General features: G+C 46.3%; 2 protein-coding genes across 2 annotated transcripts; one reads left to right on the top strand and one right to left on the bottom strand.

The window, feature by feature from the left end:
• Nucleotides 1-4,276: 4,276 nt before the first annotated feature.
• On the top strand, nucleotides 4,277-7,784 carry abt1 (activator of basal transcription 1). The gene is made up of 4 exons (XM_028992713.1): nucleotides 4,277-4,370; nucleotides 4,737-5,073; nucleotides 6,076-6,251; nucleotides 7,079-7,784. The coding sequence occupies exons 2-4, from the start codon at nucleotides 4,752-4,754 to the stop codon at nucleotides 7,457-7,459; spliced, it is 879 nt and encodes a 292-aa protein (XP_028848546.1). The 5' UTR covers nucleotides 4,277-4,370; nucleotides 4,737-4,751; the 3' UTR covers nucleotides 7,460-7,784.
• Nucleotides 7,775-11,722, bottom strand: comta (catechol-O-methyltransferase a). Its single transcript, XM_028992714.1, has 6 exons — nucleotides 11,366-11,722; nucleotides 9,983-10,154; nucleotides 9,634-9,751; nucleotides 9,255-9,448; nucleotides 9,000-9,131; nucleotides 7,775-8,915 (listed from the first exon to the last, which is right to left on the bottom strand). Exons 2-6 carry the CDS (start codon nucleotides 10,151-10,153, stop codon nucleotides 8,736-8,738), a joined length of 795 nt encoding a protein of 264 aa, XP_028848547.1. The 5' UTR covers nucleotide 10,154; nucleotides 11,366-11,722; the 3' UTR covers nucleotides 7,775-8,735.
• Nucleotides 11,723-13,418: the final 1,696 nt, after the last annotated feature.

The raw sequence follows: 13,418 nt of genomic DNA, 5'->3' as shown, positions 1-13,418 counted from the left end.
CTCTCGCTCTGCTCCTCTCGCTCACTCTCTCTCGCTCTGCTCCTCTCTCTCACTCTCTCGCTCTGCTCCTCTCTCTCTCTCTCTCTCTCACTGTCGCTCTGCTCCTCTCGCTCATTCTTTCTCTCACTCTCTCGCTCTCTTTCTCTCTCTCTCTCACTCGCTCTCTCTCACTCTGGTCCTCTCCTCTCTCTAACTCTCTTACTCTCTTACTCTGCTCCTCTCTCGATCTCTCTCTCTCTCACTCTGTTCCTCCCCTCTCTCTCTCACTCTCTCTCTCTTGCTCTGCTCTTCTCCTCCCTCTCTCGATATCTCTCTCTCTTGCTCTGCTCTTCTCCTCCCTCTCTCGAGCTCTCTTGCTCTCTCTCACTCTGCCCCCCCCCCCCTCTCTGTCTAATCTCCATCATTTGAGGAAAGCTCGTGCACGAACGCGCGCGTTACAGACAGACAAACAGGTTAAAAACAACAGCGCTTTATTCATTTATCGTTTATCCCACATTCCCTGCGTGGAAACCTGCGCCGCTGAGTGCAGCAGAAAGCTGTGCATTTTAAGACCTTTTAAACTTAGAACACAGAATAGAACTCAGGCTTTTTTTTAAGCGAATTGGGCCAGAGGATCTCCGTCTTTAATGGTCGTGGTCCAGCAGAAGGAGGTCTTGGTCCTATGAAGCACGGCGCTGTGGTTATTTATGCATGAAACAGCCGAGGCCATCGTGTGCGCAGCCGCTTGGCATGGAGTCTTGAACGTTCACCACACTCTTCCTGCTCCAGAAGAATTATCGAGAGATTCGATTTGAACAAAAAAAAAAACACATTCCTGCAAAGTGAAATTTACCGTGCGCCAGAGATGACCTGGATTACTTCTAGGTTTGGATTTGACCTACGACCCGCACCTCCGTGACTTCACTTCATAGCTTTTGCTCCCACAGACGTGTGCTGCAGATTGCAGGTGGAGGGATGTAAATCGTTGTTTCACGGCCGAGAAAGAAAAAAAAAACACAGTGGAGTTGGAGTGGCTCACGTGAAAGTGATTGTCATTTGTGATGCTCGGCGGCACAGCACACTGTGCACACACTGAAATGTGTCCTCTGCATTTAACCCATCACCCTGAGGGAGCAGTGGGCGGCCATGACAGGCGCCCGGGGAGCAGTGTGTTCTCAGTGGCACCTCAGTGGCACCTTGGCGGATCAGGATTCGAACCGGCAACCTTCTGATTACGGGGCCGCTTCCTTAACCGCTAGGCCGGTCAAGTGGTTAAGGAAGCAGCCCCGTAATCAGAAGGTTGATTTCCAGGCTGTTACTGTGCAGCGATTTAAAAGCCTTAATGAACGCCGTCAGCGCATGAACTCATCACTGTCGGTACGAGTTTGATATCCGTCAGCTCAGGGCCGAACCGCGTAAACTTAAACTGGCGACCTTGAAACACAACACGCCGCCGTATAGATTTCCTTTCAAGAACGAACCCCTTTTACGCTGGAAACGCTGTTTTGACCTGTATTGCCGTTTAACTTAACACACACCATTTTAGGTAATATGATTCGGCTCCCAGGCGGCTCCTTTTCCTGCCGAAAGTGATATTTGGACATAGGGTGGGACATAGTGGTATAGGGTGGTAGTAGCCTAGTGGGTAACACACTCACCTATGAACCAGAAGACCCGGGTTCAAATCCCATTGTGTCCCTGAGCAAGACAATTAACCCTGAGTGTCTCCAGGGGGGGACTGTCCCTGTTACTACTGATTGTAAGTCGCTCTGGATAAGGGCGTCTGATAAATGCTGTAAATGTAAATGGACAGATCGAATGGACCATAAATGGGAAGGTACCCCCACCCCCCCCCCCCCCCCCCCGCGTTTGAAACACTTCTCCTCGTTTTGGCGGCTCTGACCGAAACCGAGCCGGAGCGGGGAGCGAAGCCGTCCCTGTGGCTGCAGGCTGCACGTAATCTCCGGAAGCGGGGCCCTCATTTCACGCCCCTCTTGCTTCTTTTTGATGTTTGGTGGCGTTTTTTTCCCCTCCCTCCCGGGGCAAAAATCACCCGCAGCCAACGCGGGCCGGATTCAGGCAGCCTCCGGGATCCCGACAAAACGAGGGTAATCGTGCTGCGCCACGTCCCGCCAGAGCCCCGCTCGGGCCCCGATCACGGGCCTCCCAACAACGCGCCTTCGTCTCCCGCCGCTCATTTGCACATCAAGCCCATCAATATTTCAGAGGTGTAAATAAATCATTAGCGCCAGCGGCCCCCCCGGGCACCTTCGCGCTCCTTCCTCGGAGACGGGAGCGAGAGAAGGAGACGCTCTTCCCCGTCCCACCTCGTCTCCGCCTGGTGGAGGGCAGCTGGGGCGTGCCGGTGACTCTAACCAGCGTTGTCACTCCGGTCTAGACAGATGGCTCGGCGCGCTCCCCACCCTCCTCTGTTAGAGGAGCGCTTTGATGTTTGCAGAAGCGTGGTCAGAGGTTTTCTGCCCCCGAAGAGCCCGGCCCTGCGGGACCTGCCCACGCGTCCGCTTGTCCAGGTCCCGTCTCGGCCACAGTCTGTCCCACGGCACCAGTTACATGTCACCCCAGCAAATTTACATACCGATGTCAAAAAAGCCAGTCCAACAACCTGGCACGGACATTTTCTGGGAAGGGCGCCGCAGAAATGCTCCTCGGCCCCTTTCGCCCTTCCCTTCCGGGGGCTTTCGCCACTTTTGCCGCTTGTCGCACTTGATTCCGCAACGGGGGGGGGTCCCAAAGCTGCTGCATATGCGTGGAGATTTTGTGGACAGTGCCCTGTCAGACGCATGTCTCGGGCTGTCACTCACCGGGCGAATCAAGCGGACGTTCACAAAATCGCTCTGCGAGGCATTTTCGGATGTGTCACACAGTCCTTCCACACTCATTTCACTCGCCGGGACCGATGCGAACCCCGAAGATGACTCGCCACACAGACATTAATCTTTGTCACCGGCCTTTTCTGAGGCATCAAACCCTGGTTTGCCTGTTGAAACACTGCAAAGCGGAACACGTAGCGTATCGTTGCACGTTTATATTTGCTGGGATATTATTCTGAGAGATTGCAAAAGTTACGCAGTGAAAATATTAACCTCACACTCCAGTGTTCAGTCTCTTCCAATGCAAATTTCCGGCACCCACGGAGCGTGCGACTGTGGCGTTTGGGGTTATATTTAAACAGATAGGCCGGGCTGCAGAGAGCACTTAGTAAGCCAGAGTCATCGCTGTTCAATAATGCACCAACACACATGTGACGGGCACACTGCCATGCATATTAAAACAGCAACGCAGCCCCTACAGGGAAGAGCTGTACCCCCGAGGAGGGTAGCGGGATGGAGGGGGATGCTCGGTCTTCCTCACCAAGTACGTTTTTTTTTTTTTTATACATCCTCGCCCTCTGGTGTTGCTGTGGTTTACAAATGTCTTTTCCGCACTGAAGGACACAGTCAGTGGAGGGTTTGGGACGTGGGGTGATCTTCCTGTTGTGAGTTAAGCGCTGTGGATTTATTGACAGTTCATGTATAAGTTTGTCTTGGCGCGCCCCCCAAAGGTCCTCATCAGGCCCAACACTAGCTGAGTCAAGTGGTCTGTGCGGCTGTATGCTTGAACAGGGTCTGAAATCTTCTGCCCAAAATTATTGTTATTCTCCACTTCGTGCACTTTCTGTACCTTCATTCACTACCTTCAACTTATTTCACAATTTATGTGGCACCAGATGCAAGAAAAGAAAAATCCTGGCGATTTTAATTATTTTACCTCTAAATGTAATTTTTAAGGCAGAAATATCACAAGGTAAATAAAAAGCCGCATTAAGCAGGGTTGGACAATCGCGAGTGTGTAAATTCATTCTCTAGGGTTTTGTCGCCCCTCCGCGTTAAACTGGGATAACAACAAAAGTGAATTCTACATTATTTTAAGTGTTTTATTGCGAGAAATGCAATTTGTGCGCGTACAAAAATGGAAAAAATAAATATTTGTTGAATACACACATCGTGGGTCATTGTTCAGTGTGTATTTCCTGCAAAAATAGTTACTGTACGTTTAACAGTTTCTGCATCGGCGCAGTGTTTTGGCCGTGTTCGAGATATTTTGTAACACATTTTTTTATTATGTTTTAATGTATAGGTCAACTGACCATTTACACTGGTAAAGGTGCTGAGTTAAACGAGTAAGTTGGTCTACAGAGACGTAGTTACATTTTACAACATGTAATACCAAGAACTGCGAATTATTTTTACGCAGCAACGTATGCACCCGAACACGCCCCGGTTTGTTCCGCGCATGCGCAGTGTATCGGAAAAGAGACACGTGTAGAGGGAACTGTTCCAGAAATATTGTTAGGATGTATGCGTAGTTCATGTGTAAGGGTACGTTTAAAGGTGAGTAGAATTTCCTTTTGGGTTCTTAAAAGTGTAAAGTCGCTTAGTGGAATGCGGCAACAAAAAAGACCATTATAAAAAAGTCTTACGGTCTTACGCGTAGCAAAATTAGCATCAGTAGCTAAGGAGTTTGAATTTTAAATACTTGGCTGCAATATTTTTCATTACGTTAGCCCCAAGCCAAAAGATCGCCTGGATGATCTCACGATGCTTATTATTTGACTTCGCATTCAGTAGCAATGCTTTTGTTTTTACCTGTTACTTTAGCTATTCTTGAAAGTGTGCGTGAAATAGAAATAGTAAGAGGCGTATCATGATATATGGAATAGTAATAATATCAAGATATTTATGTTCCCTTTCGGCCAGTGAGCACCGTCGACAATGGCGAGCGTGGCGGAAGGTGAGCTAGACACCACGGTGGATACAAGCAGAGAGGATCTCTGCATGGAGACGGAAGACGATGAAGATGATGACGGTGAGGCTGCAGCAGACTGTGGTGAGGGGAATCACGACGAAGATGGTGGCACTGCTGCCTCTGCTGGAAGCGGTGAAGACGATGACCAAGACAAGATGAAGAAAAGTAAAAAGGCCGTGCCTGGAATAGTGTATTTGGGACACATTCCTCCCAGACTGCGGCCTAAACACGTCAGGAACATGTTGAGCGTATATGGAGAAATTGGAAGAGTCTTCCTGCAGCCTGAAAGTAAGAAATGGATAACAATCCTAAACTGCAAATATGCCGACAGACATGCATTATATTACACTGATTGGGGCTGGGCGATATGGCTGTATCACGATATCAATGTTTCATATCAGTCAATATCGATAATTATTGATATATTTATGACCTTTTTTAAGTAAGGACCAGGAGAAAAATCTATTACTTTTTAACATTTCTATTTCAAACTTAACCTTCCCCTGATCATAATCCCCACAGATAAGACAGAAATGCCAACAACCATGGAAAACTCCAATAATTAAAATGTAAGCAAAGAATCCCGATCCACCAAGGTGCCACTGAGATGCCACTGAGCAAAGTACCTGCCATGGCTGCCCACTGCTCATTAAGGGTTATGGGTTAAAAGCAGAGGACACATTTTGTTGTGTCACTGTGTGCTGCAGTGCTTCAGTCTGGGGAAGTGAAGCTTTGGTAGCCTGAGTGGGTAAAGCTACAGGAGCTGGAGCCACTTTGAGAAGCCCTAAGTAGCTCTCCGCTGCCACTTGGAGAAGCTCCGGTGGATTAGCTCTCTGTAGGCTCGTTCTCTTGCTCAGCACTGTCCATCAAACCACACAAGGAGGTTAAGCAAGTCTTTAAGCACACATACGAACACGTACACGAGCATAGCAGAGTGCAAACAAGCAGTCACTTAACTGGAATAAGATACGCATGGACTTGCTATCGGTAGCCTAGCAGCCCAGCTAATTAGCTAGATGCTACCAGCCGGGCTGCTCTGCTACCGATAGCCGCTCTCACCACATCACATGGCGTCATCACTGCGTGTCCGGGGCTGCACGTGGTTAAAACTTGGGCAACAGGCTCGATAGGGGGCGTGACTGAGGCAGACCAGACCTGACACCGACGAAAAACGTTTTACTGAACAGATTTTCTATTGATATCGATCACGCGTCTATCGCGATACATATCGTTATCGTTTTATCGCCCAGCCTTATACTGATCAGGAATTTGCTTCTCTGTTTAACCCAGACCGGTCAGTCCGGAGGAAGAAGAAGAAAGCAGGCAGCAACGCCAACAACTTCACCGAAGGCTGGGTGGAGTTCAGAGACAAGAGCATGGCGAAGAGGGTCGCAGCCAGTCTGCACAACACACCTATGGCCACTCACAAGAGGAGCCGCTTCAGTAGTGACCTCTGGTCTATTAAGGTAGCAAATTAAGTATCCGACCTCTACAACTAATACAAAATGCAGCAACACGACTGATCTCCCAAATTCTCCCACACCGCCCCTCTGCTACGTTCCCTCCACTGGCTCCCAGTAGCTGCACGCATCAGATTCAAAATACTGATGCTGGCCTACAAAGCCAAACATGGAGTAAATTTACAGCATTTATCAGACGCCCTTATCCAGAGCGACTTACAATTAGTAGTTATAGGGACAGTCCCCCTGGAGCAACTTAGGGTTAAGTGTCTTGCTCAGGGACACAATGGTAGTAAGGGGGATTTGAACCTGGGTCTTCTGGTTCATAGGCGAGTGTGTTATCCATTAGGCTACTACCACCACACCATCCTACCTCACAGCCCTTATTACACCTCGCACTGCACCTCATATACTCCGAGCCTCCAGTACTGCTCTCCTGGTCCCACCATCGCAGAAGGTATGAGGAAAACACTCATTTAGACTCTTTGTCTTGGCCCCTCGGTGGTGGAATGAACTTCCCCTCAGCTCAGTCACTGAGCATTTTCAAACGGCAGCTCAAGACCTTCCTCTTTAGAGAATATTTAGATTTACTTGTTACATTCTTATTGTCTTACTTATGTATAGAAAGTACAACAGAGTGAATAAAAAGATTGTATTCATAGTTGGGGGTCCTAGTGAACCAGAATTGATCACTTCGTTGATGGTAGCATGGAAGAACGTTGTACGTCGCTCTGAAGAAGGGCGTCTGCCAAATGCCTTAAATGTAAATGTAAGTAGGGCTTGTATGAAAGCGCATCAAAACACTAACAGTCTTTTTATTACCCCATTCCCAGTATCTGCACAGGTTCCAGTGGTGCCACCTCAGCGAGCGCCTGGCATATGAACAGACAGTCTACCACCAGCGTCTCAGGACTGAGATCTCCCAGGCCAAGAGGGAGACCAACTTTTACCTGGCCAGCGTGGAGAAGAGCCAAAACCTGGAGAAACTCCGCAAGAAGAAGGAGAAAAGAGGAGAGGCAGTGGAGGAGAAGACGTGGGACTTCAAGCAGCGTCGCAGCGAGGAGGAGATTCAACTCAGCCGTCTTGCCAAAAAGTCAATGTCCAAGAAGACCCTCCAGAAAGCCCAAGAAAAGGCCAAAACAATCCAGGAGAAGGCTCAGTCCAACGTGTCCCTGCTGGCTAAGATCTTCAACAGTAGAAACTCACAGGACTGATGGACTAAGAAAGACATCAGGATTCCTTCTTGAACTCAGAATACTGTTGTGGGTCTGTTGTTTGTATATGTTCACATTTGTGGGCTGTTTTGCATACTTTTTGCAACTAAATGAGTGCATATTGTGGTTCTAGTTTAAATTAAATCTGTCTGAACAGGAATTTTACTGGGGCTGTGCTAATGTTTTGGACAAATAAAAAGAATATGACATAGGAAGAGATATTTTAAGAACCATCCTACATCCTCTTTCGTCTCATATTTTTTTTTAGTAGGTCGTAGGAACTGCGCTTTGTGATGCAATAAACATCCTGTGAAGTGATCATTAATTTTGCTTATGCAGTGCTTTTCAGGAAAATCAGACACACGTACAGAAATAAATGGAGGTACAGACAACAATACATAAACTGAACAATACAATAAGCAGGTAGCAAGTGAAAGAATAATGAATTATTGGTGGGAAAACCAGATCTGCTTCTGGAGAAGTGACAGTGTTTGGAGTGAGGGATGAGGACTTGGCCAGCGGGTGGGTAGTAAGCAAGTGCTTATATCTTGTCTTGAAGTGTCAGCTGAGGTGGTGGTGGAAGTAGAGAGGCTGATGAACTGCTGTTCCTACATTTTGGAGTAGACTGTCGAGTGCTGTGCTTTGGTCCAGAGGTATCAGGAAGGTGAGGGTCCCCGAGTTGCAACAAGTCGATCATTTCGGGCCCTGACCATGCAGTTTGTGTTCTGATACAGTACTGTACTGAGGACTGATTTGTTGCAGGCGGGGACAATACTGGGTGTAGAACATGGATTTTAGGTTATTTGATAGGATAGAAAGTGGGGAAATATGGCAGATTTTACTCGGATTAGTGATACAGTGATTAGTACACACTGTTAAATCCAATACTACAGTACTGCATCTTAAATCGTTTGGTTTCTGCAACTCAAATAAACCTTATAGCTACAACCAACTATTGAAGTACTGTGGTCTTTTGCATATATTTTTTACTGTTGATGGTTTTCCTTTTTCATAATAGATTTGGCACATTCTTATAACATTTACAGAAGTGTACACCATGGTTACTTGAAAATCAAGAAACATTTTTTTTATGCTCACAAAAAAAAGTCCTAATTCAGCAGCACTGGGCTCAGTTGAGTTCTGCTGTTTCATTAGCAAATACCCTAGAGGTCTAATGGGATTAGGCACATAACACCGAGTGGCCAAGGCGAGCTGTATCTTTTACAGATTCACTTTCCCATCTTAATTCAGAAAGCATCTTTTTCCCGGTGACCTTTCAGCCCATGAAGACTGATTTCTCCAGGCCGTCCTCCACCTTTGTGTACTCAAGGTGAGATTTGTAGTACGTGCTCTTGTAGCGGGGGTTATTTCGAACGTATGCCAGGTACTCTGGGGTCCCGGGGCAGATGACATTGTCTGCCAGGAGCACAGAACCTTTCCTTAGCAGTCCACAATCCTGAAATGTCAATTGGAAGAACTTGTTAAAGGTGAAAATGCATGTAAGTTTCTTGGAATAATTTCAATTTAAAGCCTGGAGTACCTCAAGAAGCTTTGTGTCAAGAACGTATCTGTCTTTCCAGTGGTCCAAGAAAACAAAATCAAAAGTTACATTGCCAAAAAGCTCTTTCATTTTTGGGATGAGGTCTCCTGAAGCTCCCTCGATCAGTTTAACCTGTTTCGGGACATAGAGTTCCTCTCAGTTTATGCCAAATTCCGTTCTGCATGCTTTATTATGAATTGGAAGGCAAGGATCGCTTTATTTTGTCTGGCTCAGTCTCCAGCCTTAATACGTTACCTTATCCTGGAGTCCAGCAAATTCTATCACCTGCCGAGCCACCTTGGCATACTTGGGGTTGAACTCTACAGTCACGAAGGTGGCACCAGGGGGCAGTAGACGGGCGATGCGGACTGTGGAGTACCCACAGTATGTGCCCAGCTCCAGGGCACAGCTTGGGCTGACCTCACTCAGCACAGAGTCCAAAATGGAGCCTGCACAGACACGTCTGTTGTGGGTAGAGCTCTCAAGCAGACCTTTCATCCACAATGGCTAATTACCATTTCAAAAGCCCATTAGGGCATTTCAGCTCTCCTTCATTAGCGCTAATAGTAGGCAATTGTGTGATAGTTGTGTGTTAAAACCGAGCAAAACTGAGTCGGAAAACCAGTTTATTCACCTTTCTCATCTCCTACATTCATGGCCCATTCACTGTGTCTGCAGTAGTGATCAATGGCGGAGATGACGCTCTGAGGGTCTCCTCTCCTGGCGTTCTTCTGCACTGCCTTCAGCAGACGCTGTGTCAGAGACGGGCATAAAAACAGTGCCTTCATCAAATGCTTTGAAAATGAACTTATGTTGTTTTTAAAAACTGAGATGAACGTGGAAAACGCACACGAAATGCATGTTTTTTTTAATCACTCAAGCTACAAAGTGCAAAACTGAACCTGATGATCAATGATCTCTAAGCATGATGGAGAATGTTACAAAAATGCCGTTGGGAGAGGCATACACCGTGTTGTACTGACCTCTGCTCGTGTGGATCCAGTGAGATGGTCTCGAACCCGTTCGGTGATCCTATCATGCCAGAGCAGCGCCCACCAGGCATTATTTTGCACAGCTCTAGGGATGATCCATGAGAAAACCACATAGAGAGCGACAGCTCCCACCAAGCATGCTGTCAGGAAGCAGAACTCCATGCTGGTGGAAAAGACCAAAAACAATGGCAATGTTCTCCTACAAAATCATTTAAAACTGAACAGTCGTTCGGGATCCAGTGGTTCAGTCCATGAACTCTACCACAGTTTATAAATGCCCCCCCGGAAAAAGTCAATATCAGCGAGTTAACAGCTTTTGGACTTTTGCCGGGGCATGGGCTTAGTATGTATTCATGTCTTGCATGGCTCAGTATAGGTAACTTTTTATGGCCAGTGAGTTTTACTGTGTTTTACTGTGTTCACCAATTCATGCTGTGTAGAATATTCCATGAGAAAAGTAGGCTAAAGGATACAAAATAGGAACGTTCCTTCAGGTGTGAACAGGTTTAGACAGTAGGTGAACAAATAGTCAGTGAACTGGCTAAACTTTCAAAACTTTTACTATCACCTATATATATTTTAGCATCGATGTAATGTGAATAAACCAGGTTAAAGCAGGTCTGCTTGATTTATTTACATTACGTCAATGCTAAAATATATAGGTGTGACAGATTAGTACATTTTTTTAAAGTTTAGCCAGTGTTCGCTTTTTACAGTGTGGGTAGAGTAGGACCTCAGTATCCAATGGTTTGAGGAAGGACCTCACGTGAACTGGATCGCTGCTTCCTCAGCAAGAAGTGGCCACATGTCTTATTGCCCCAGACCACAGAGCTGCGAAAAACATCTAATTATGGGCTAATTTGCTCTTATCTGCAAATGATAGCGCTTGGCAAGCCCCCTGACCGGATGCTGCCACTCGCCACCCGTAGCTGTATCAGCACTATCAGCACAGAGCGGCAGAACAAGATGACGGGACAGGTTCGGTTAAGATGCCATCAAGTGATCACGCCAGCGAGCGAGAGAGACGTGTCCCAAAGAGTGAATCAAGTAGGCCCATCGTTCTCCCTGTCTGCCTGGGACCGTGAGGGAGACGGTGATGCAAGCCCTGAAGAATCTGGGCGTGGTACAAGTTTCAAAATGAGGCCATTAAATATCCTCAAAGTGAACAACCAACAAGAGTGCCAACAAGAAATATTTCTGATGTAGGTTGAACATGAGAGCTCCATTTCGAATTTGGATTGCATTAGGTGTGCGGTCCAGCAAGCACGGAGCGGTTACACAAAAACGCAAACAAGTGAGTAGCACAAAAAAGACAGGAATCCTGCAAGACAAAGAGCTGCCACCCCAAACACAACATTGAGAAAGGTGCCTTACTTCCTGCTGAGGCTGTCTCTCTCCACGCTCACAGGCGAGTGTCTCTCTGTCCCCGTGTTCCTTTGTTCCTGTCTCAGCACACAAGAGCATGTTCCCGTCACCTCGCCTCCCTCGCGCTGCGTCTATCTCTGCGTGTCTCCCAGTAAGTAACGTGGGCTTCACTTACAGGTCAACCCGGAGTGACAGGCTCATCTACACACCCACACACACATGCGCACACATGCGGTGTGAATTAGTGGCTCGGACACAGAAGCAGGAGCCTGCACATGAATATACACACACACACACACACACACTCAGAAAAGGAGAAGGCCAACCAGGCTGGGTTTTAATCCCCCTTTAGCCAATCATGAAGTAATCCCTGTCGTTCTTCTCTCTCTCTCTCTTTCCTCTCACTCCATCTCTGCCCCTCCCCCTTCCCCTCGGCCTGCCACATAGACGTATAAAGGCAACAAAAGGAACGCTGCGCATTCAGAGGCTCTTATGGTGCTCCAGGTCATCATCTGCATTTTAAAAATAAAAACAAAAGAACATTTTGAAGATATATATAAATTCTTTCATGCTTTTTTTTATGCCACTTGTCAATGACAAAATGACAAGTCACAGCAGTATTTGCATTATTTTACTTTTACTGTGCACATTTATTATTCATTTCACTTCTTTAGCGCTGTCTGTCTCATTGTTGTTACATGTTATTCTTGCACTGCCTGTGCTCCTTTGCACGTTATGTAGCCCAGTTTGTCTGTTAAACTTTGTTTAAATGTTACCTGTATCACCGTTGTTTCGTTTCGCTATGTACCGTCTAACACGTATATAGCTGAAATGCCAATAAAGCTTAACTTCAACTCCAAGCTTTTCATGTAGCTCCATATTTTGTAATAGATCATGAATTTACATTTACGGCATTTACCCTTATCCAGAGCGACTTACAACCAGTAGTTACAGGGACAGTCCCCCCCTGGAGACACTCTGGGTCAAGTGTCTTGCTCAGGGACACAATGATAGTAAGTGGGGTTTGAACTGGTGACTTTGTGCTCTTCTGGTTCATAAGCATCAGGTTCATCACATCAGATTATTACCACCCTGTTAGACTAGGCTATCCACTGTAGGGGTGTGTATTTTACAGAGAAAGCCAAAGGCTGCGAGATGTGCAACCTCTAAAGACCTCCAACCAGAACCAGAAGACCACAAAGTCACAGGTTCAGACCTCACTTACTGCCATTGTGTCCCTGGAAAAGGGTGTCTGCTAAATGCCATAAATGTGAATGTGCCATTGCTCTTTACAGCCTGCCAACAGTGATCTGCGTCACACATTCACATGAAGATTTCATAATACAACACAAAGAAGACACAAGTCAGCAATTATATTCAAATACAAATTACAAATAGCCACAGGAACATAAACAGATATGCAGATTTTTCATGTATTATATTCATAAATTATACTTTCTGCTGCTTTCTGTTTTAAGCTGGGAGGGATCTTTTGTCCTGAGTCCATAACAAATAATTAAGTGTCAGTGCATGATGATTTTGTGTAACAAGTTCACCATGTTTTGTTCACCCAGACTTTTCTATTACATAATGTTATGTTAATAGATTACACACATTTGTATTAATCAAATGATTAAACACGCCATAAAGGATGTAAATAATCATTTGCAATCACATTCACAATTTTCCAAGTGGAATTATGCTATATTAACTGTCAGGCAGAAGAAATCCAAATGGAAATTGAAAACTAAGCGTGACACTAACTGTTGCTGTGGGGATACTCATACACTCTTGGGGCCTGTATTCTAGGAGTTTACTGCTGGGGATTCGCAGGCATGCCACAGCCATGACTCATTCTGGGTCTCCACTGCCCTGCCAGTGATGCACGGCCTGGGGTTCTCCAGGTCATGTGTGTGCCATGAGAGGACAATCCACAGCTACTTCTGTGTGATGTCAGAAATGCACAGTGAACACTTGTGGAAAGCTCAAAGAGTGCTTGAAGGCCTTCTTTTGTACAAACTGCTTTTACAACTCTCTAATTACTATACGACTTACTCCCTAA

This window comes from Denticeps clupeoides, chromosome 10 (genome assembly GCF_900700375.1).
Source record: "Denticeps clupeoides chromosome 10, fDenClu1.1, whole genome shotgun sequence".
NCBI classification, from domain to species: domain Eukaryota; kingdom Metazoa; phylum Chordata; class Actinopteri; order Clupeiformes; family Denticipitidae; genus Denticeps; species Denticeps clupeoides.
The sequence above is the reverse complement of the archived record's forward strand: the minus strand, read 5'-3'. Positions and strand labels throughout refer to the sequence as shown.